Source organism: Sorex fumeus, unplaced genomic scaffold, assembly GCF_029834395.1.
Source record: "Sorex fumeus unplaced genomic scaffold, SorFum_2.1 ptg000122l, whole genome shotgun sequence".
Classification (NCBI taxonomy): domain Eukaryota; kingdom Metazoa; phylum Chordata; class Mammalia; order Eulipotyphla; family Soricidae; genus Sorex; species Sorex fumeus.
The window spans coordinates 29392371-29414316 of NW_026606179.1; the positions used below are offsets into that span (position 1 = coordinate 29392371).

The 21946-nt window shown below is 37.9% G+C and overlaps 1 protein-coding gene across 2 annotated transcripts in view; it reads left to right on the forward strand.

The window, feature by feature from the left end:
* The window catches only part of PHKB (phosphorylase kinase regulatory subunit beta), a 278679-nt gene that overhangs the window by 78895 nt on the left and 177838 nt on the right, over window positions 1-21946 (forward strand). For both annotated transcript variants that reach the window (XM_056136671.1, XM_056136672.1), the window contains one exon: window positions 11752-11867. In XM_056136671.1, the coding sequence (XP_055992646.1) occupies window positions 11752-11867 (116 nt within the window). The remainder of the gene's footprint in view (window positions 1-11751; window positions 11868-21946) is intronic.

Consider the following 21946-nt stretch of genomic DNA (forward strand, 5'->3'; position numbering starts at 1 on the left):
GTGTCTCTGCTATCACCTTGTTCTGCTTGTTAAAATTTCACATCCTTTTTCTCATATTTCTGTTTGTAATTTATCCTTCCACTGTTAGTGATATTAGTACACATAATTTAGAGTGTATCGCAATGTTATATGTGTTATCCTAATTATGATGTATTGTTAAAATAATCAACTGTAAATGAGTATTCATCTAAGTGAAATTATAGACATTGAAGAAGTTTTAGTGTTAGAAAAAATAGGGCATTAAAAGCTTCTTTCCATTTAAATGATTTAGAAAAAATATAAATGGACACACTCGATAGGTGTTTGCTATAGATGATTTTGAGTTCTTTACCAGTCCAGTTGTTTCCTACACATAAAATAATTGATCCTTGATGCTGGAGAGATAGTATAGTAGATAAGGTGCTTGCTTTGAGTGTTTACACCCTGGGTTTGATCCTCAACTACTCATATGGTGTCTGAGCACTGCTTGGAGTAATTCTCGAGCATAGAGCCAGGAGTAAGCCTAAGCATTGCTAACTGTAACTGAAAAACTATAGCACTGTAGCACTATTCTCCCATTGTTCATCGATTTGCTCGAGCAGGCCCTAGTAACGTCTCACAACAAATTGTGAGACTTGTTGTTGATTGTTTCTGGGATATTGCATACGTCATGGGTAGCTTGCCAGGCTTTGCCGTGCCGGCGAGATTCTCTCAGTAGCTTGCCAGACTCTCTGAGAGGGGCAGAGGAATCAACCCGGGTCAGCCATTGCAAGGCAAATGCCCTACCCGCTGTGCTATCGCTCCAGCTCGTGACTGAAAAACAAACAAAAAAATTGATTCTAGCTCCAGAGGCACCTTTTGAAATTTTCTGAATTGAATTTTCTTTGTTTGTTTTGGTATATATGTATATTATTGATGTTAGAAAATAAGAAAATTGAAACAATGTTCAATGTAATTAAAATTAATTGTTGTTCTTATAATAATCTCTTATTTCAGGATAATATTATAACTTGGGAACTTAAATACTATTCTTATAGTATGTGGCATAGGATTGTTTACTTAAATAGAGAATAGTATCACCATCAAATATATCCCCAAATTCTGCTTGTTACTGAAATAAAGTTGGTAGATTAAATATTGAGAATAATAGGTTGAAACAAACACTTTTTTTTTTATTATTATTAGTGAAACACCATGAGGTACAGTTGTAGATTTACAAATTTTTGTGCTTGGATCTCGGTCATACCACACAAACACATTTCTTATGCTGAAAAAATATATATAATAATGATCAATTATATAAAGTTCTTTATGAAATGTGTTATAGCAAAATAATATGATATTAGTAATCATACATAATACACTTATTTTCTAAATACATTTATGTGTAATAAGTATGGAATTATAATCTTTGCTTATAAAGGCAAATTTAGAACACATATTGCTGTGTATATTTGAGTCTTATTTTATCAGGAAATTGTTAGTATTTTAGCTTAATGATGGAATTATTTTTCTAAGACTTTAAATGTGCAACATTAAAGTACAACCTGATAGTTACCTGCTTACTTGGAATTCAACCCTTTGCAAAAAATTTCTTATTAGAGTAGTAAAATGACTTTTTATGAAGTAGAATTCAGTTGTATTAGTTGTTAGTTCGGGGTGGAGCGATAGCCCAGTGGATCGGGCGTTTGCCTTGTACGCAGCTGACGCAGCCGACCCGGGTCCAATTCCTCCTCCCCTCTTGGAGTGCCTGGCAAGCTACCAAGAGTTTTTCTCCCGCATGGCAAAGCCTGGCAAGCTACCGTGACATATTCATTATGCCAAACACAGTAACAACAAGTATCACAGTGGAGATGTTACTGGTGCCTGCTCGAGCAAATCGAATGAACAATGGGAGAACAGTGACAGTGACAGTTGTTAGTTGCTGTATTACTCCAACAAACTTTTTTTTAGTCGTTGTTTTAAAGCAGATATTGAGCAACCACCCTTTAATTGTACTACAAAATTTAAATGTCAGAAATATTTCGGATTACAAGAAATTATTAATTACGTGCTATTTGGGATATATAATCTTTAATTTTGGGCAGAGTGTAGTAGTTAGCTTCCAGAGGCCACTTCCTGAGATACTTTGCCAACCTGACCATTGTTCAGTGCTAGTACCCAAGAATGCAGTGATGCTTGTACCATGCAATGCTGGGGACCATTTGTGTTCAGGGACCCCAGTATACTGGGGACTGTAGAGCTGTAATTGTTGAGGCTGCAGGATTGAGGGTGACCAGTCTTGAACCCTCGTTCTGTCTCTCTAGCCCTCTTTTTTTGTTGTTGTTATTGTTAAGAATTAAACTGAAAGGGACTATTCATACTTCATGTGTAACAGAAAACTCTTTCTGGTTACTTAGTCATCCTTTTCAGTTGTTTCTTAACCTTTGCTCTGCAATATCAGTGAATCTTTCTGCTTTTATTTTTAGTTGTAGATTCTCAGCTGCTGTGGGAACAAAGTTATTGATTAGGTGCTAAAAGTTAATATTCAATTATTTTATGTGTGAATAGCAATCTGAAAATATTACACTTCAGTATTGAATTTTTCCCTTACTAGTCAATATTTATTATTCACCTAAGAATTTTTAAAGGGAAAACTTTAATATTTTATTTTTTATAATATTATTTAAATTCCTAGGCATTTCAAATCAAATATTATTATTCGATATTTTGATAATGGTTACTATTTTTTTGTTGATAGCAATATCCCAGATCTGGCAAAGTTTTTTTATGTAATTTGTTTTATTTTGTTCTGCTTTTCGGGGGCCACATCTGGCCATGCCCCGGGCTTATCACTCCTGATGGAGCTTGGTGACCATATATGTTGCCAGGGATGGAACCCAAGTCGGCTGTGTTCAAGACAAGTACCTAACTTGCTCTACCTCTCCAGATCCATTTATGTGATTCTTTTTAAACAGTATTTTTAAATAAAGCATATTTAATACATTTGTTTCTGTTACAACAATATAGATAATAACTCACCTTCCTCCCCTTTCCGCCCCCACAGAAATCCTCAATGAACATTCTTTAAGATGAAAGCCGTACACACTATAACACCTTTACAACATCAGAAGACTTAACTCTTCTTCAGAGACAAACTATTTTAGTATTTTGGGAAGAATACAGTTTAATCCAGAAACAACTTTCTCTTTTATTTTCACATTCCTAGAATTTATTTATGAAAATGATCCCCATTTTAAGATAGACCTGGCTTCAATAATGTCAAAACATTTAAAGGAAAAGTGGGTTTCTGTCAATGTTTAGATGAGTAAATATAAGCCTTTGTTTTTTCTCCTCAGTGAAACGTATTGAGGACCTTCCATGTCCCAAAGAGTAGGACAGATGATGGGATAAAGTGATAAGATAGTCACCATACCCTCACCTGGGAATTAGAGGAATTTTTCTCTTCTGTGATTTTCCTCATCTGAATTAATATCTGAAGGAAGTATAGGAATTAGGTAAAGCAGCGAGATAAAAGTATACTTGGGAGAAGTAGTATTATGTAAAAAATAACAAAACTTAGATTTTATAGGTTATTTATAGATTTTATAGGTTATTTCAAGAATTGGAAGAAACCTCACTTCACATTTTTTTATGACTACCTGTCATGAGAGAAATTTGGTCAAGTTTCTGTAAATGTGATATATCAAATAAAAGGACTGTTTACCCTCTCTCACCCCAAAAAATACAGAACAGATAAATCATAACATACTTTACAAAGCCAAAAAGGGTCATGGAGATAGCTTAGAGGGCTGGAGTTCATGCTTTGCAGAAGTCCTGAACTGGGTTTCAACTGTATAATGCCTGAGCATTGCCAACTATGGCATCCCCACAGAAAAACAAGCAAAAAAAACGAATGATAGTTAAAATAATATTCCAACTATGTAGCAAAGTTCAGGCACACAAAAGGAAATGTCTAAATGTCAAATATAAAGATAGAATTAGAAAATTAGCATTTTCTCTGGTATCCAGGGTCTAATAGATTGAGATATGTTATGGCAATTAGATATTATGTTCCACTCACAAAGCATTTCTTAGTACCTTTAAAACAACTTTTATTCCCTCCCAGACTACAAAATAGCAGGTCAATTCAACTTTTATGATAAAACTCATCTTCTCTTAGCTGAGTTTAACTTATATAGGTTGTACCTAGCTGACAGATTGACTGCTAACTTAAAATGTCATTGGCTTATATAAGACATCCTTGTAGTCTGTCAGCTTCAGAAAGGAGTTAGATTTATTTTCATTGCAAAGTTTGGTGTCAGAGAGAGCAAATGAATGTGGATACATGTGATGCCTCTTGAGGCCTAAGTTCAGAATGAGCACAACCTCCCTTTTGCCACATTTTTCTAACCAGAGCAAATCATGTCTGTGACCTCTTGGAAAATGTCCTTATACAATTCTAGCTATGTGTTATTATGTATATTATGTATTGATAAAATTTCAGAAAAGGTCTTTGTTTGTGGACATGTAACTAAAAAGAAATTTTATCTTTGTTTCAGATTACATTAGCATCAAGAAGTACAGGCTTGGAGTTCCAAGCAGAAGTCCTAGACCATATTAAGTTCTCTGGGCAAAAGGGTTGAGGTTTTCTTTTGCCTTTCAAAGGAATATTGATTTGGTCTTTGTACCTTCATGTGTTGGAACTCACATGCACTCTCTCATCTTAAATTAGACCTCTTGCTTATTAGAATTATATTATTCCAGTATTAAATGGCCTTACTTCCTCACGCTTTGTTTCAGAAGCCACATACAATTGTACATGGAGCTTACTCCTGACTCTGTGCTCAGGGATCACTCCTGCCAATCTCCAGGAGGCCATATGGTGTCTGGGATCAAACTCAGTTCAGCCACATGCATAGCAAATGCCCTATCCACTGTATTAAAACTCCAGCCCCTAATGCTCTACTCTTTTCTTTACCTATCAATAAGATAATGATAAGAATATGATTTTAAAGTTATTCACATTAAGAGGTCACAGAAATGTGTATATATGCATATACATATCTATATATACACACATATGTGTATATATATGTAATTTTATCATGTAAAGAAATGGGAGTTTTACTTCTTTTCAATATGGATTCCTGGTGCTGGAACAATCTTACAGCAGATAGGGCAGTTGTATTTCATGCATCTGACTTGGGGTTTGATCCCTGGCATCCTACATGGTCCCTAAGCCCCAGCAGGAGTAATCTCTGAGTGTGGAGAGAGCAGTAAATCCTGAACCTCACCGAGTATGGCCCAAAAACTGAAAAAAAAAAATCAACACAACAACAATATGGATCTTTTTATTTTTTATTGTTGTCTAATTGATCTTTTTGTATACCACTTGTATCACTTGTCATCCCATTGATCTTCAGTTTACTCGAGCGGGCCCCAGTAACATCTCCATTTGTCTCTGTTGCATGCTAGTACAGCCCAATGACATCTGCTTGCTCCAGGAACACCAAGAGCCTCAAACCGTTTGTTCAGGGTTTGATGAAGAAGTCTGACCATCTTGTAGGTGGGCGGCCATGTGTCCTTTTGATGTCCCATGGAATCCAGTCGGTAACAGCTCTAGTCCAGTGGTCATCTCTAAATCGCATTACATGTCCGGCCCATCTGATTTTGGACTCCTTGGCAAACAAGACAGCATCCCTGATTCTTGATCGTTGACGGAGGCCAGAACGATAGATTCCCTTCTATCACTTGAGTGAAATGTGATATTCCAAGCATAGCTCTTCCGATTCCTCTTTAGGGCACGCAAGTAACATTCCTGTCCTGTTTTCGTAGGGCCCAGGTCTCTGAGGCATTTGTTAGTGCAGGAAGAATAGTGGAGTCGAAAAGATGTGCCCAGAACCTGAGATTCTTTGTCCTCTTAAAAACTTCTTTGATGCTCCTGAGTGCGTTCCATACCACCCTCTTCCTCCTGCAAAATTTTGGCATCAAGTCATTCCTCGTGTTGAGTTCTCAACCGGGATACACATAGCTGCTGCATTCAGAGATGTTCGGTCCATTGGGGCAAATGGAACATTAGGGACTAGTTTGTTTTTCATGAACATTGTCTTGGTGAGGTTCAGCTGAAATCCGATCCTTCCACACTCACGGTAAAAGTTGGCCAGCATTTGTACCACTTGGTGGATGTTTGGTGTTATTAGAACAATGTCATCAGCGAAGCGGAGGTGGTGTAGACAAATCACAAGACACTTAATACCCATTTTTTATAATTATTGCACCATATTTGATGGGGTTCAAATATGGTGTGAAGCATGGGAACACCTGTAAGGTCGAATAGAGGCCACCCTAAAAGCTTCCATCCCTCTTGGAGAGCCTGGCAAGCTACCCAGAGTATCCTGTCTGTACGGCAGAGCCTTGCAAGCTACCTGTGGCATATTGAATATGCCAAAAACAGTAAAAACAATGGGTCTCATTCCCCTGACCCTTAAAGAGCCCCCAATACAGCAGCATTAAGAAGGATGAGCAAGGAGAGGCTGATAAACTTTCAGGGCCGAGCTAGGCTGCCAAAAGGAAGAAGGACTAAAATGACTGTCTATACTTTTAACACACATATGTTGGCATCAGAAGCATCCATCAAGGACCTGATGGTGCAAGCACAGAAGATCAAGTAAGACATCATTGGTCTGACCAAGATGAGAAGGCATCGATCACATCATGCCATTTTTTGACACTGGAGAAGAACTGTTCCTCGGACCATGTGACAATAGAAGCATCAGTGGTGTCGGTGTCTGTGTCAACATGAACTTGGCCATGAGCATTGATTCATTTGCATGCCTAACAATCCAAATAGGAAGATTACACTTGAATAGATGTAGCTCACTGCCGGCAGTTTCTATCTTCGTCGTCTATGCACCATCCAAGTACGATGAAGAAGAAATTGAGAAATTCTACATGGAACTGGAGCAGTTCTATAAAGAAGACCACACCTTCTACAAGATCATTGTCGGTGATTTTAATGCCAAGATAGGACCGAGAAGGTCACCCGAAGAACTCCACATCGGGACCTGTGACCTAGAATGGATTGAACAGGGTAAGAGACTGTCTGAGTTCATCATGTTGACCAAGACCATCCATGGTAACGCACAGTTTCAGAAGGCCAAATCTAAACTTTGGACATGGAAGTCTCTCGGTGGATGGTTCCACAATGAAATTGACCACTTCATATTCAATCAATGGTTTTGCCTGAGCAATGTTGCTGTTGTCCCAAAATTCCAAATGGGATCAGACCACCATCTTTTTCATGCAAAATTTTACTTCACAAAGCGGGGAGAAAGGGCTGCAAAGTTTAAAAAGATAACTCTCAGAAAGACCACCAACTGGAAGCTCTTTGGCACTATTGTGGCAATGTGGGAAGATGCCGTCGTTGACATTAACAAAGGATACAATCGACTGGTTCAGCACCTCTTTGATTGTGTGAGGAACGCCGAGAGAGGAAAAGCCACAAAAAGACACTGTCTTCAGAAACTCATTCGCCAACGTGGCTTGGTGTAAGCCTCAGGCAACTGCAAGGGAACATCTGAACTTGCAAAGTAGTGCAGAGAAGTGATAAAGGAAGACCTCAAAGAGAGAAGAGCAGCAGTGCTGGCCGATGTGGCAGAAGCTCAAAAAAGTATTTGCAACACCTGCCTGTCCTTCACCAACTACAAGAACAAGATGACTGCCCTCCGACATACTGATGGATCTATCACATCTTCCAGAAGGGCAATGGAGAAGATTATCCATGTCTTCTACTCAAATCTCTTCGAAAGCCACGTCCACCTGCCCACATACCAAATTCTGCAGGATGGATATGTCCTTCCTAACGTTCTCCCTTCTGAAGTATGACACGACCATATCCTCACGGTAACCAAGCTCATTGAGATCTTTCGGGAGTTCAAGATGCTGCTCTTTCTAACATTCATTGATTTAAAGAAGACCCCTGATTCTGCTGAGACTGTAGCGGTCATTGAAGCCCTAGCCAAACAGGGCGTTCAAACTCAGTACATTAGGTTCCTCCTCGAGCTCTATTACAGATTCACCACCAGCATCTCACCATTCTACAAGGAAGTGATCATTAACGTAAAGAGTGGGGTTCAACAGCGTGATACCATTTCACCAAAACTCTTTAGTGCCACCCTCGAGATGTCATGCAATGTCTGAACAGGCAAAAATGGGAGTGAAGATAGACTACAGTTGTTACCGACTGGATTCCATAGGACATCAGAAGGACATGTGGCTGCCCACCTATGAGATGGTCAGGCTTCTTCAAAACCCTGAATAAATGGTTTGAGTCTCTTTGTGTTCCTGGAGCAAGCAGATGCCATTGGGCTACATTATCACGCAAAAGGGATGAATGGAGACATTACTCAAGTAAATTGAAGATCAACGGGGTGACAAGTGATACAAGTGATACAGTTTTATACTTCTATTTATTTTGGGATTTTTATACATTTTATTTTCTTACGTTAGTTCACATTAGTTCATTACAGATAATATTCAAACACGTACTCAATCAGCAAGCATCTTCCAACCACAATAAGAGGGAAGTGTGTGAAGGTTGTTGTATTTCATTCTGGGGTCATTTACACCCGTGTATACAAGAATACAAGCAAGTATGTTAAAACCAAACACACGTGTGCTACTTTAGGTACATCAGTGGACTAGAGTGTAGAGTGAATGCGGCCATGCACTCCATGAAATACTGCATAGCTCTCTTCCGGGAGCTTTATTTTGTAGTCTCTGGATCTTGGCCATTGATAATATTACATGGCACGGGGAAGGGGGCGGGGGGGTGCAGTTTTTGAGTGTGACTGCCAAGCTACTGGAAAACTAGGGTGGAGGAGATCCAGTCCCATTCCGAGCAGGCTTGGAGATCTCAGCCATGGGTCCCGCATACCTGGGTCCTCTGTTGGTTCCTTCATTGGTGAGACTCCACCAAGCATGTGGAGAGCAGCCTTGAGCATGGCTGTGGGAAGGATCTGGAGGTTTTCGGCTGCTGGGACTCTGCTTAGGGTGGGGAGGGAAACTCAACCCGCCCCCCTCTGAGGGGCCCTGGTGAAGACAGCCTGGCTCTGGGGCAAATTCTGCAGGGCTGGCTTTCTTAGCACAAATATTTCTAGCTCTTTTTTGTCTGAGAATGTTTTTATCTCTCCCATCCATTTGAATGAAAGCTTTGCAGATTAGTTGGACTCTAGGTTGAAAGTTTTTTTTTTTTAATTTTGTAATTTGAATATGTTATTCTGATGTAGACAGGTAGATTAGGTTAGAGTCTCATAGCAGTGGAATTCCTGTAGAGTTGTAAAACCACCTAGCCCTAAGGCCCTCAGCATCCACCCTGTGGCTGTAGCAACTAAGACATGATAAGACCCTTACCTGGAGCTTTCCCAGACCAGAGAAGGTGGGGGCAGAGTGTCCAGCTGGAACAAAGGTCTAGAAAAGGAGTTTTCAAAGAAGACCATACCAACTCTACCCTCCTATGAGGTTCTTCCCTAATCTACCCGCCTTGACAACCACCCTAGCAAAGGACTTTTATCTAGGTAGAAAGTCTCTTAAGGGGCACCTTGGAGAAACCCTATAAAAGCCAATTTGAACAAAGGAAGTGCGCACATATGTTGCCAGAGCCCATGTACTGCTTGTGTCCAAGTGACTAAGAACATATGGTGCCGGAGTACATGTGCCGCCCACATCTCCCCTCTTGAGTTGTATACTGGGGCTCTCTGCCTTTGGAGAAGCCCGCATTCTCTCTTGAGCACATTACTCTCACTTTCTCTCCCTCCTTCCCCTTCTTTGAAGCCTCCAAATAAAAAATGTTTTTACTTCACTATCCATGAATCTGGGGGTTAGTAGCCACTTTTCAATTCTTTAATTTAGGTGTTTCAGGTTTGGAGTAGGAGTAAGAAGTACTCCTGATGAAAGGGATCCCAGTGATAGCCTTGGGCTTTGTTCAAACAGGTGCTTTGCCTTACACAAAGGCCAGTTCCAAAGAGGAATCTCTTTTGAGGAGATGACTAGTGGAGCTCTTTCAGATATAAACAAGTTCTGACAGTGACACCCAGGAATCACAGCTTAATTTGTCAGTTTTACCTTGCAGAAGCTTAGTGCTAACAGCCAAAACAGGTTACCTCTATCATTCTCTGCAGTAGGCTGGTAGGGTATTTCCCCCTTTTGTTCAGATTCCTTTTTGTTCCTGGGTGTCTGGTATATGTAACTATGTGTTCCTGGAGGACTGAGGTCCATCTCCAGTGTCACAATGCTTTCTAGACAGAACACATGTATTACCCTTAGCTTGCAGTCCCCAGCTTTATCAGATTCCCTTGTGTAGGCATGAGCCCTTCTAATACGGTCTGGGCATAGTCTCAGGAGGAAGACTGTGAATCACAGCCTTTTTCCCCTTTCTTGAAGTTCTGGTTTCCAGTGGCATACCTGGCAGGGTTTTTTTTTTTAATTACAGTTATTCTTACACTCTCTGATATATATGAAAGGTCTCAAAGAAATGTCACCAGCCACCTCTGCCTGTGAAAATAGTGCCCTTCAAGTCATCGATTTAGTTATCATTTCAGGATGTATAGTTTCATAAATCTGTTTGCTGAAAATGTGGGGAGGAGGTAAATCTGTCATCTTTACTTGTCACCTTCTTGTGGTCTCTTTGTATTTGGAAGAGAAGTGTTTTATCAGTATATCTTTTATAAGTATTTCAAACTGCTTGTGGTTTCTTATTCTCTTAAAATTTTCCTTTATAGAACAGTTCTAATTGAGCTTATCATTTTTATTCATTATTTAGTATCTAAAAAAATCATTTGTATCCAAAAGGCACCATCATATCCTTGGTCATGAATTATTTTCATGATGCCTTTTTGACAGCATGATCGATTTTCATAGTTTTGCTCTTATATTCAGGTTATATCGTCCATTTTAGGCTCATTTTTATCACAGTACGATGGCATGTGTCTAAATTCCTTTTTAAAAATCTTTTTCTAATTTGTGTTTTTATTTTGAACCACAACCAGCAGTGCTTAGGGCTTTTACTGGCTTTGCAACACACAATCACTCCTGGTGAGGCTCGAGGGATTATATGGGTAATTGGTGATCAAATCTGGGTCATGCACAAGGCAACCACCTTACTCACTGTACCATCACTCTGGCCCTAAATTTCATTTTTGTGTATGTGAGGGTCACATTAGATTCTTGTTTGTATGGATGTTTAATTGCTATAGCATTATGTTGAAACTATCATTGATTCACTGTAAACTTAAAAGGGAAATCTACATCAATAAAAATCTGGGATGAAAATTAGATTTTAAGAGTAATATACTTTAGCTCCGATTGATCTCACATGGATTTGACTGAGGTGTTTCTTTTTAATGTCAGAACTTTTAGTCTCTTAACATTTAATGTGGACACTGGCTTCCAATAATAGTGTGAAAGAATATTTTAAGTCTTTATTAATTCTTATTTTTGTTTCATTTCTTGTGTGTGTGTGGATTTTGGACCACACCTGGAAGTACTTAGGGCTACTCCTAATATGATGCGCTGGGGTACATTTAAGTAATTTGTAGTAATACTATGTAATATTAATTCATAATAAAGGTATAGTAATACTGATTATAATTGCTAGTAAAAATAAGAATTTCAACAGTTTTTAGAAAAGTTAGTAAGCAAGTTGTGATTTTAGATTTCCAATGGTAATTGTTCTTTTAAGATGTAAAGGTCTCATTATTGCATGTGCCTTTATGTTTTGCTTCTTTTTTTTAGGTCACTTTTATTCAAAATCTTGTATTTTGTGTTGAAAGAGTTTACCGTGTCCCTGACTTTGGTGTCTGGGAAAGAGGAAGCAAATATAATAATGGTAGCACAGAGCTGCATTCAAGGTAATTTACTGATTTCTGAGTTTTTCTTAATTTAAATGTTTGAAGTTTGAATATGAATAAAAATAAGTATTAAATTAGAACTGTGGGTCCTATGTTAATTTTCAGCTTTTAAAATATATGATGGAGTTGAAATTCACTTAAATCAAAAGCGATATTTTATTTTTTTTCATACCCTTATATTGGACTGAAGCGATAGCACAGCAGTAGGGCATTTGCCTTGCATATGGCTGACCCGACCGACCCAGGTTCAATTCCTCCACTCCTCTCGGAGAACCCAGCAAGCTACTGAGAGTAACTCGCCTGCACGGCAGAGCCTGGCAAGCTACCCGTGACGTATTTTATATGCCAAACACAGTAATAAGTCTCACAATGGAGACTTTACGGGGCCCTCTTGAGCAAATCGATGAACAACAGGAGGACAGTGACAGTGACCCTTATATTGGTAAAGAAAAGAAGTAGACTTTATTTTCCAAGTACAGTTATATTTAATCTTCAGGCTTTGGCATTCCTTTTCAACCTATTCATTTTCTTTTTCTCCATTCTAATGGTATAATTTGAAAGACCAGTCAAGTACATTAAATTTATAAATACAAATCCTGTATGTGTTGTATGTAAAATTTCTATACTAAAAAGCTATTTTTTATTCTAACTACAGATTCTCATGTTCTCGTATAATAGGAAGAGGTACATATACCTTTCATGTAAAGTGTTTTCTGTAGGAGTGATCGTCTTCTTGATCTGTGTTTTTGATTTAAATAAACAATAAGCTGATAACTGGTGGTCTGAGCATATGAATTTCATTTTGCATGGTAAGATTAGAGAAATGCCTCTAATAACTGTTTATACCATTTAATATCTTATTTTTATGGTGGGGGCAGCTTTTAACATAGTCTATCTCATTTCATGCTAAAATATTTAAAAATTTGGCGGTTACTATTTTTAGGTCAGTTTGTATCATTCACATTTAACTGAAAAAGTGAGAAACAGTTTAGGAAAAACTAGTTAAGAAAAATCTGCAGCTATGTACTGTTTAGGATAAAATTGTTAATCACATACAAAAACTTAAGCTGATAAGATACCTAGCAAATTGCAGACTGGCTTCAGATGAAAATAGCTCTTTGCCTCAATGCTAGTCTCTATGTCTCTATTCATCTACACCTTTGTTACCAAGTCTATGAAATGTCTACTAGACATAAAATACTATGTCTATAAAATGAAGATAGTAATAGTTTCTACTTTATAGAGTTGCTACAATTATTCAGTGAATATACAATATTTGAAGCTTTTGGTTACCTTGAATAGTGTTTGAAAATAAATAGATTCTTACATGAGTATTTTAATACAGCGATTAAAAGAAAAACATTTTAATTACTTTTTAAAATGTTGGCAAAAGCCACAACTGTTTATACAGTTCTAGAGTTGAAATTCATTAGATAAGAAAGTTCCAATATTAAAAATGAGAAGTGTAGAAATTATTTTTTAAATGTAAAAATTGTTATATTTTACCACAGGGTTAAGTCCTTGTCTAAGGATTTACTAAGCTGTTTGCTGCTGGTTGAGGCTTCATTGTTATTGTTTTTGTTAATTTTAGTTGGCTTCTATGTTATGTTTCTGTCTAATTTGGTGTGCTCCAACTGAAATTTCAGTATTTGGAATTTGGAGGTGTTGCCAGACTGAAACATTTCAGGTACCTAGCTGTTCAAGCTGAGAACTCTGGGGCCTTCTCAGAATGGAGGTGGGCAGTCACCCCAGCAGCCACGCCCACCTCCCACAGCCATCTTCATGTTGACACCCACCAGTCCTGCTCTATCCATTCATTCATCACCACATCTCCAAAGTGATGGTAAATCTCCAAGCGGCTAAAATTCATGGACTTATTGGTTTTCCCATGACTGAATACTCTGGAGCACTCTCAGGAGGAGGGCAGGCTGAGTCCATGCCTTACCAAAGCCCAAGCAACCACACCACATTCCCCACCACTGCTGCCACACCAAGTGTTCAATTCCACCACTTTACTAACACTCTCTGCAGAGACATCAAACTGAAAAATTTCAGTTACCCTAGTGTCCATAGTGAGGACTCTGAGGTCTTCTTGGAGTTAGGAAGGACAACCTCCTCTATCCCTCTGTATTTTCAGAATCTCTGGCAGCCACACCCACCTCTCCCAGCATCCTCTAGATCATTTTATTGGTCCAAACCATAGATCCTGAAGTCTCTAGATCACAGGGCCACATATCCAGACACACTAACACCCCAAATTCCTCAATATTGAAATAAAAAAATATTTTTGATAGTTATTTTAAACCAGTGGTAAATCAGTAAGTTTTAAATCAGAAATTCCAAATGCTTAAAAAAGGTTTTTCTAATTAGCCTCAGTTAATATACACTTTTTTTAAGTTTCCTGATTCACATTGGGCAGTTTAAAATGTAGTATAGTGTTGCAGAGTTAGTACAGCAGGAAAGGCACTTGCCTTGCACGCAGTTGACCTGGGTTCAATCCCTGACATCCCATATGGTCACTGAGCATTGTGAGGAGTGATTTTTAAGTGCAAAACCAGGAGTAACCTCTGAAAACAGCCATGTATGGCTCAAAAAATAAATAAAATATAGAGCAGAATCATAGTGTTAACTAAATAAAATGATTTTGACATAGACAAAAGGAACTTTAATTTTCCGGAGTTTTAAATTTGGGCTGTCTAGAGCAAGAGACAAACAGACTTATGGACAGTGGCTTCCCAACAAATCCCTAATACAATTTTAGTTTTATATCATTTTAGCAAGTGGTCTATTTTCAACAGAGGAAACATTTACATTTGAAGTAATAGGGGCTAGAGTGATAGTATTGCAGGAAGGTACTGTACTTTCATTACACACAGCTTACCCAAGTACCATATCTGGTCCCCCAAGCACATCCAGAAGTGATTTGGTCCCCTGTATTCCATATGATCCCTTAAGCCTCACCAGAAGTGATCCCTGAGCACAGAGCCAGGAGTAAGCCCTGAGCAAGGAGCTAGGTATGGCCCTAAAACAAAAATATTGAATTAATAGGAATAAATGGAGCGATAGCACAGCCGGTAGGGCGTTCGCCTTACAAGCGGCCAACATGGCCGACCCGAGTTCGATTCCTCCGCCCCTCTCAGAGAGCCCCGGCAAGCTACCGAGAGTATTCGATATGCCAGACACAGTAACAACAAAGTCTCCAATGGAGACGTTACTGGGCCCGCTCGAGCAAATCGACGATCAACGGGAGGGCCTTTACCTTTACCTTACTTTTTTAGATGAGTCCACGACAATTTCCAACATTCTGGCTGAACAAGAACAACAAAATAACTTATTAATTGAAAGTGACACCTGAAAAACGAAATTCAAAAGATATAATTATAATAAGCCACCAAAAATGAATAAAAGATAATTCATCCTGGATAGACCACAATAGAGATAAATCTGTAGGAGCCTGGGGTTGATGGGAGTAAACGGAGTCAAATGGCACTAATCAGTGATGATTTAAAAAGTCATAGATTCCAGAAAATGCTGATGTTTTGTTTGGTAGTTTAAAGACAAAAGTAAACATAGACAAACATTTCCATGCAAAATTGTTTAGACTTTGTAGTCTGAGGGAGGAAAAATTCTAGATGAAAGGAAATGCAATCCTAGAGTTAAAAATTCGTTATCCATGAGATACGTTATATAGAGGATGCTGCTAGGTCCAATCTCAGTCTCCTATTGCTAATATTCAGCCTAATCCTCATACTAGATGGTCTTACCAAAAAGATGAAATATTAAGATGGGTTTGGCTGTTGCACAGCTTTTAGTGTCAGGAACGGGGACTGGAGGGAGAGAGAGGGTGGGAGCAACAGAAGTAATAGAAAAGAAAGGGAAAACAGGCAAAGAACAGAAAAGGAAAAAGAAAAAGAATGATGGGATTTATTTCTCTTTAGAGCTGACTAGAAGAGCCTCTGTAAAACTTCACATTCAGTCAATTTCATTCTGTAGTAGCAATCAAGTTAATGAAGTGGCAAAGTAATTTTTAGGGAAGAATTGTTCAGACAGTAAGCAAATTCTGAAAAATGCAAAAAATAGAAAGGCAATGTTGTAATTGGCAGTCATTTAAATTAAGTTATCATGCCATTACCAATGCAATCCTGGACACCACAGAATGTGCCCCAGGGCCACCAGAAGCTCTTCCTCTTTTCCAGGCTGATGACTAGACATGTCTCAAGCCCCACTCCCCTGGAAGCACATCTCTTCCCTTCTCTACAACCCACAATGAGCATAAAATGGACTCTGAAAGTAAACTCATAGTCATTGTAGAGTACTTCACTACACAGAAATGACTCCACTTTAGTATATGCTGACTGTGGCTTCCCCATAGATCTTTCTGGTAGCAGGGCAAGGGTAGTAAAGCAGAGAACTCATCCCCAGACTGCAACGGGAACAATGGGAAGCAAGGTAGCACCTTACCAAGTTTATTGAATGACGACAGTAGCCCAGAAGACACTTCTGTTACTAATCAGATATATATATATATATATATATATATATATATATATAATCTATCAGGTCAGAGATTACATGCTGAGGATGTTTAATGAACTGAAAAAAAAATCTGTGGTAGTAAGTACTTAATAAGTCAGAAGAAACCACGAGAGAAAAATTGAGCAGAAATGAGAAAATTGTACTCAGATGTGACAACTGAAGAAAAACTCTTGTAAGTAAAATTTAACACACACACACACACACACACACACACACACACACACACACACACCCCGAAACGTCCGACATCAGCTTAGGATAAAATCAGAGTGCTTCAACATGAGCTACAAGAAACCTCAAAAAAGACAATGTTTATGAGAAACGGTCTCATTCCTCACATTCCATTCACTCTCAACAGAACAAACATCTCCAAATGCAACAGTTATGTGTATCTAGGTCGAGAAGTTAACATGACAAATGACCTGGCACCTGAGTTGTGCAGGAGGAAGAGAGCAGCTTGGAATGCCTTCAGGAGCCTCGAAGAAATAGATAAGAGGACAAAGAACCTCCAGCTCCAAGCACATCTCTTAGATTCCACTGTTCTTCCTGAGTTAACATACACCTCAGAGACCTGGGCCCTACGAAAATAGGATGAGAACACTATTCAGGTCTCCCAAAGAGAAATCGAAAGAGCTTTGCTTGGAGTATCACGCTTCACTCAAATGAGAGAAAGAATCCAAAGTTCTGACCTTCGTCAACGGTCAAGAATCAGGGAAGCTGTCTCATTTGCCAAGGCGTCGAAAATTAGATGGGCTGGACACATGATGCGATTTGAAGATGACTGCTGGACTAGAGCCATTACCGACTGGATTCCACCAATGTCAAAAGATCGCGTGGCCGCCCACCAATGAGATGGTTAGACTTCTTCGTCAAGACCCTGAACAATTGGTTTGAGGCTCTTTGTGTTCCTAGAATGAGCAGACACCATTGGGCTACACTAGCACACGACAGGAGATGTTACTGGCGCCCACTCAAGCAAATCGATGAGTAACGGAATGTCAAGTGATCAAGTGATCATTAAGACAAACACTAAGCTCACATAAATTATGCAGAGTTATAATATGAAATTCCTGCTTATCAATGATCTTGCTCAATGACTGTGACCTATACAGACTAATTAAGAGACACAGATTGACAGGAAGAATCAGAAAACTGAAACCAACCTGCTCTTTACAAGAGACACATCTGAATAATCTGGGAAAACAGGCTCAAAATCAAAGGCTGGACAACAGTATCTCAAACAAATAATCCTCTTTAAAAAGACTAGGTAGCCTTAATTTTACCAGACAACATAAAGTGCAAGTTTAAAAAAGGAATAAAGATGGTCATTCCCTAATGATCAAAAGATTTGTACACCAGGAAGAACTCCTAGACATTTATGCATCTAACAAAAGACAATCAAAATATCTAAAACAACTACTTACAGATTTACAGGAAGATATTATTAGTAACACAATAGTAGTGAGAGACTTCAACACTGTTTTATCACCTCTAGATACATAAGCATAAGTGAAATTCAACAAGGAAACACTGGCTTTGAAGGAGGAAATGAAATAGATGGGCTTGCAAACACAGAGTACTATATCCCCAAAGATTGAATACACATTCTTCTCCAGTTGCACCTGGGACATTCTCCAAGATGGACCATATGTTGGGTCACAAAATAAACTTCCATAAAATTTGAAAGATAGAAATAGCATCAACAATTTTCTCAGATCATAATGCGTTGAGGATGAAAATTAATCACAAACAATAAAAGTGAAAAATCTCAAATACATGAGAATTCAGCAATTCCCACTGAACCAACCAGTGGGTAACAGAATAAGTCAGTGACAAAATTAAAAGATTCTAAGAAACAAATGAGAATTAAGATAGGAGCTGCCAAACGTATGGGACACAGGAAAAGCAATGTTAAGAGGAAAGTCCATAGCAATGCAAGCATACATTAGAAAGGAAAAGGGGGTCCACGTAAATAACCTGAGTACTGTAAGATACTAGAAAAGGAGAGACACAAAGAGCCCAAAGCAGTCAGGACAAAGGAAATAATATAACTTAGAGCAGAAATTAATGAATTGGAATAATAGTCAAAAAGGTTAATGAAAACAAGAGGTCATTATTTGAAAAAATAACACCAATAATGCACTACAAGACTAACAGAAAAACAGAGATAACTGCAATAAACCATATTAAAAATGAAAGCAGAGACATCTCAACAAATGCTACAGAAATTCAAAAGATCTTCAGGAATTATTTTGAAAATCTGTTGCCACAAAATGAGAGAATTTAGAAGAAATAGGTACATTTTTAACTACTAAACCTGCCAAGATTGAACCAAAAGATACAAACACCTTAACAAACCATTCATTAACAAAAAAATGGAAATGATAATCAAAAGTCTACTCCAAAACAAAAGTCCAGGCCCAGATGAGTTCACTAGTAAGTTCTCCCAAACCTTTAAAGAGAACCTATTGCCATTTTTTCCCATATTATTTCAGAAAATCTAAAAAACAGAAGCACTTAAGTTCCTGATTAAAAAAAGAAGTCAGGAAGCACAAAAAGAAAAACCAAAGACCAGTATCCCTGATGAACATAAATGCAGAAATCCACAGCAAAATACTAGCAAGTTGAATCTAACAAATCATCAAAAAGATCATTCACCAAATGGAATTCATCCCAGGGATGCAAGTTTGGTTTAACATACACAAACTAAGCAATGTAATTAATCACATTAATGAAAGAAAAAATAAAGATCATATAATCATATCAATAGATGCAGAAAAAACATTTGACAAGATCCATAACCCATTCATGATAAAAGCTCTCAATACAGTTGGAGTTGAAAGAACTTGCCTCAACATACTTAAAACCATTTGCCAGAAAACATAATATTTAATGGTTAAAAAATGAGAGCCTTTCATAAGACACTAGACAAGAATGCCCACCTTAACCATCCCTATTCAATACAGTAATAGAAATTCTTGCCATAGCAATTAGGCAAGAAAGAGATAATAAAGGTATCCAGATAAGAGAAAAGTAATCATGGTCTATTTGTGGATGAATGATACTAAATTTAGAAATCTGTAAACACTAATAAAAGCTTTTATAAGCAATAGATTTTAAAGCAAAGTGGCAGGTGCAAAATCAACACGCAAAAATCCATGGATTTTTCTATATGTAACTAATGAAAGAGAAATTAAAAAACAATCTCATTCACAATTGTGCTTCAAAAAATCAATTTTTTTTGGTCACACCAGTGATGCACAGGAGTTACTCCCGGTGGAGCGCAGGGGGAACATATAGGATGCTGGGAATCAAACCTGGGTCAGCCGCATGCAAGGCAAATGCCCTACCACTGTGCTATGACTCCACTCTCCAGAAAATCAAGTACCTAGGAATCAGCTTTAACAAAACAGGTGAAATACCTATCAGAGAAAACTAAAGAAATAGATAAATACTCCTGAAATTCATATGAAATAACAACCTCTTAATAGCCAGAGCAATCCTAGGAAATAAAGACGATTTTATTCTCTCACTTTAAGCTTTAGTATAAAGCTTTAGTAAAACAGCATGGTACTGGAATAAGGACAGACTCTCAGATCAATGGAATTGGAAATACAGAGACAGATTGTCAGGTGTATTAATAGTTAATCTTCAGAAAGATGCAAGAAAAACTTTTCAACAAGTGGTCTTGGAAAACTGGTCAGCCACATGCAAACAGTGAATTTAGAGCCCTTTGTCATACTATGCACAAAATTCAAATAAAAATGAATTAAAGATATTGATATCAGACCTGAATCTTCAAATTATATTGTGGAAAATGTAGGCAGAGCTTCAATATGACATTGTGGCTAGAGGCATATTTAAGGATCTTTCCAGCACCCTTGGCCAGGCAAGCAGAAAAATAAACAGATGGGATGATGTTAAATTAAGAAGCTTCTGTACCTCAAAGTAAATGGTGACCAAAATGGAAAGATAGCCCACATCCTAGGAGAAATTATTTGCTCATTGATAACGGGATGATATACAAGATATATTATAGATATATTGCTGATAGAACTGTACCAAAAGAAATCCAACCCCATCAAAAAATGGGCAAAGAGAGGAATAGAAATTTACCCCCCCCAAGGAAAAAAATATATAAATGGTCAAAAGACGTGGAAAAATGCTCTTTACCCCTGATCATCAGGGAAATATAAGTCAGAATAATAATTTTATATCACTTCTTATGACAGACTGGCAGACATCAAAAAGAACAAAAATAACCAGTATTAACATGGCTGCAAGGCAAAAGGGACCCTCATTTACTGCTGATGAGAATGTCCATGGGTCCAGATTTTCTGGGAAACAATATGGACATTTCTCAAAAAAATATAAATTGAATTCCAGCAGCTCCACTTCTTGAAATATACCTCAGGGGCCCAAAAGCAATAGAGAAAAGACGTCTGCATCTGTATGTTCCTTGAAACACTATCCACAGTAGCTCAAATCTGGAAACAACCTAAGTGCCCAAGAACAGATGACGGAATAAAGAAATTATGGTATATGGTACACAATGGAATATTACTTGATCATGAGAAAAGATAAAATCATGCAATTTGCTGATACATGGATGGCTCTGGAAATTATCATGATAAGTAAAATTATTTAGAAGGAGAGAGACAAATACAGAATGATGTCTCTCATATTTGGGATATAAAGAAGCAGCAGGGGAATAGCGAATGTCCAAAAGCAATCGAAACAAAGAACATGAATACTGGTTTTCAGTAGGGAGCATGCTATGGATAGGGGTGGGAAGGAGAAGTGGGAGAATGTGGGAGAAATAGAACAATAAAGAGAACATTACAACAATAGTGGAGGTAAGTGTTCAATGGGTAGGAGGAGGGAATACTGAAAGGTAGTACATTATTATGAATGAAATGCTATCACTTATAGTACTGTACCACAGTGCCAGAAGTTATTTAAACAATGCCTTGGAGGGAAATAGGTTGTTGGTAGAAGGAAATGGACACTGGCAATAGATTGGTATTAAAAAATTTTATGCCTGAAACCCTATCATGAATAACTTTGTAATCCACCATGACTACTATGTAATTAACATTGAGGTTATCAATGAAATAAAATAGTGTGGATCTGAAAAAAAAGAAATAATTAGGTAAGAATGTTTTAAAAGTTATTTTATTTTTATGCTTTTTCTGATTTGTAAATTAACATTTAATGTATGCCAATATGATTTTACTCTTACTATTTTTAATGTAAAATATTGGAATAGGGGTTATGTTCTTTATAAAAACTGTTATAGAAAAATTAAAAAATGGTTAAAACTTACTATTAATCCAAATATTAGAAGTTCCTTAGTGAAATAAAAGGAAAGAAACTCTGCAGCCTAGAGATATAGTACAGCAGACAGGACACTTGTTTTGCAACAGGTTAACCCAGTTTTTATCCCTGGCACCAAATATAGTCCCCTGAACCATGCCAGAAGCAAGCCTTGAGCATCAGCAGATGTGGCCACACGAAAGAATAAACTCCAATTTGTTTTCTGT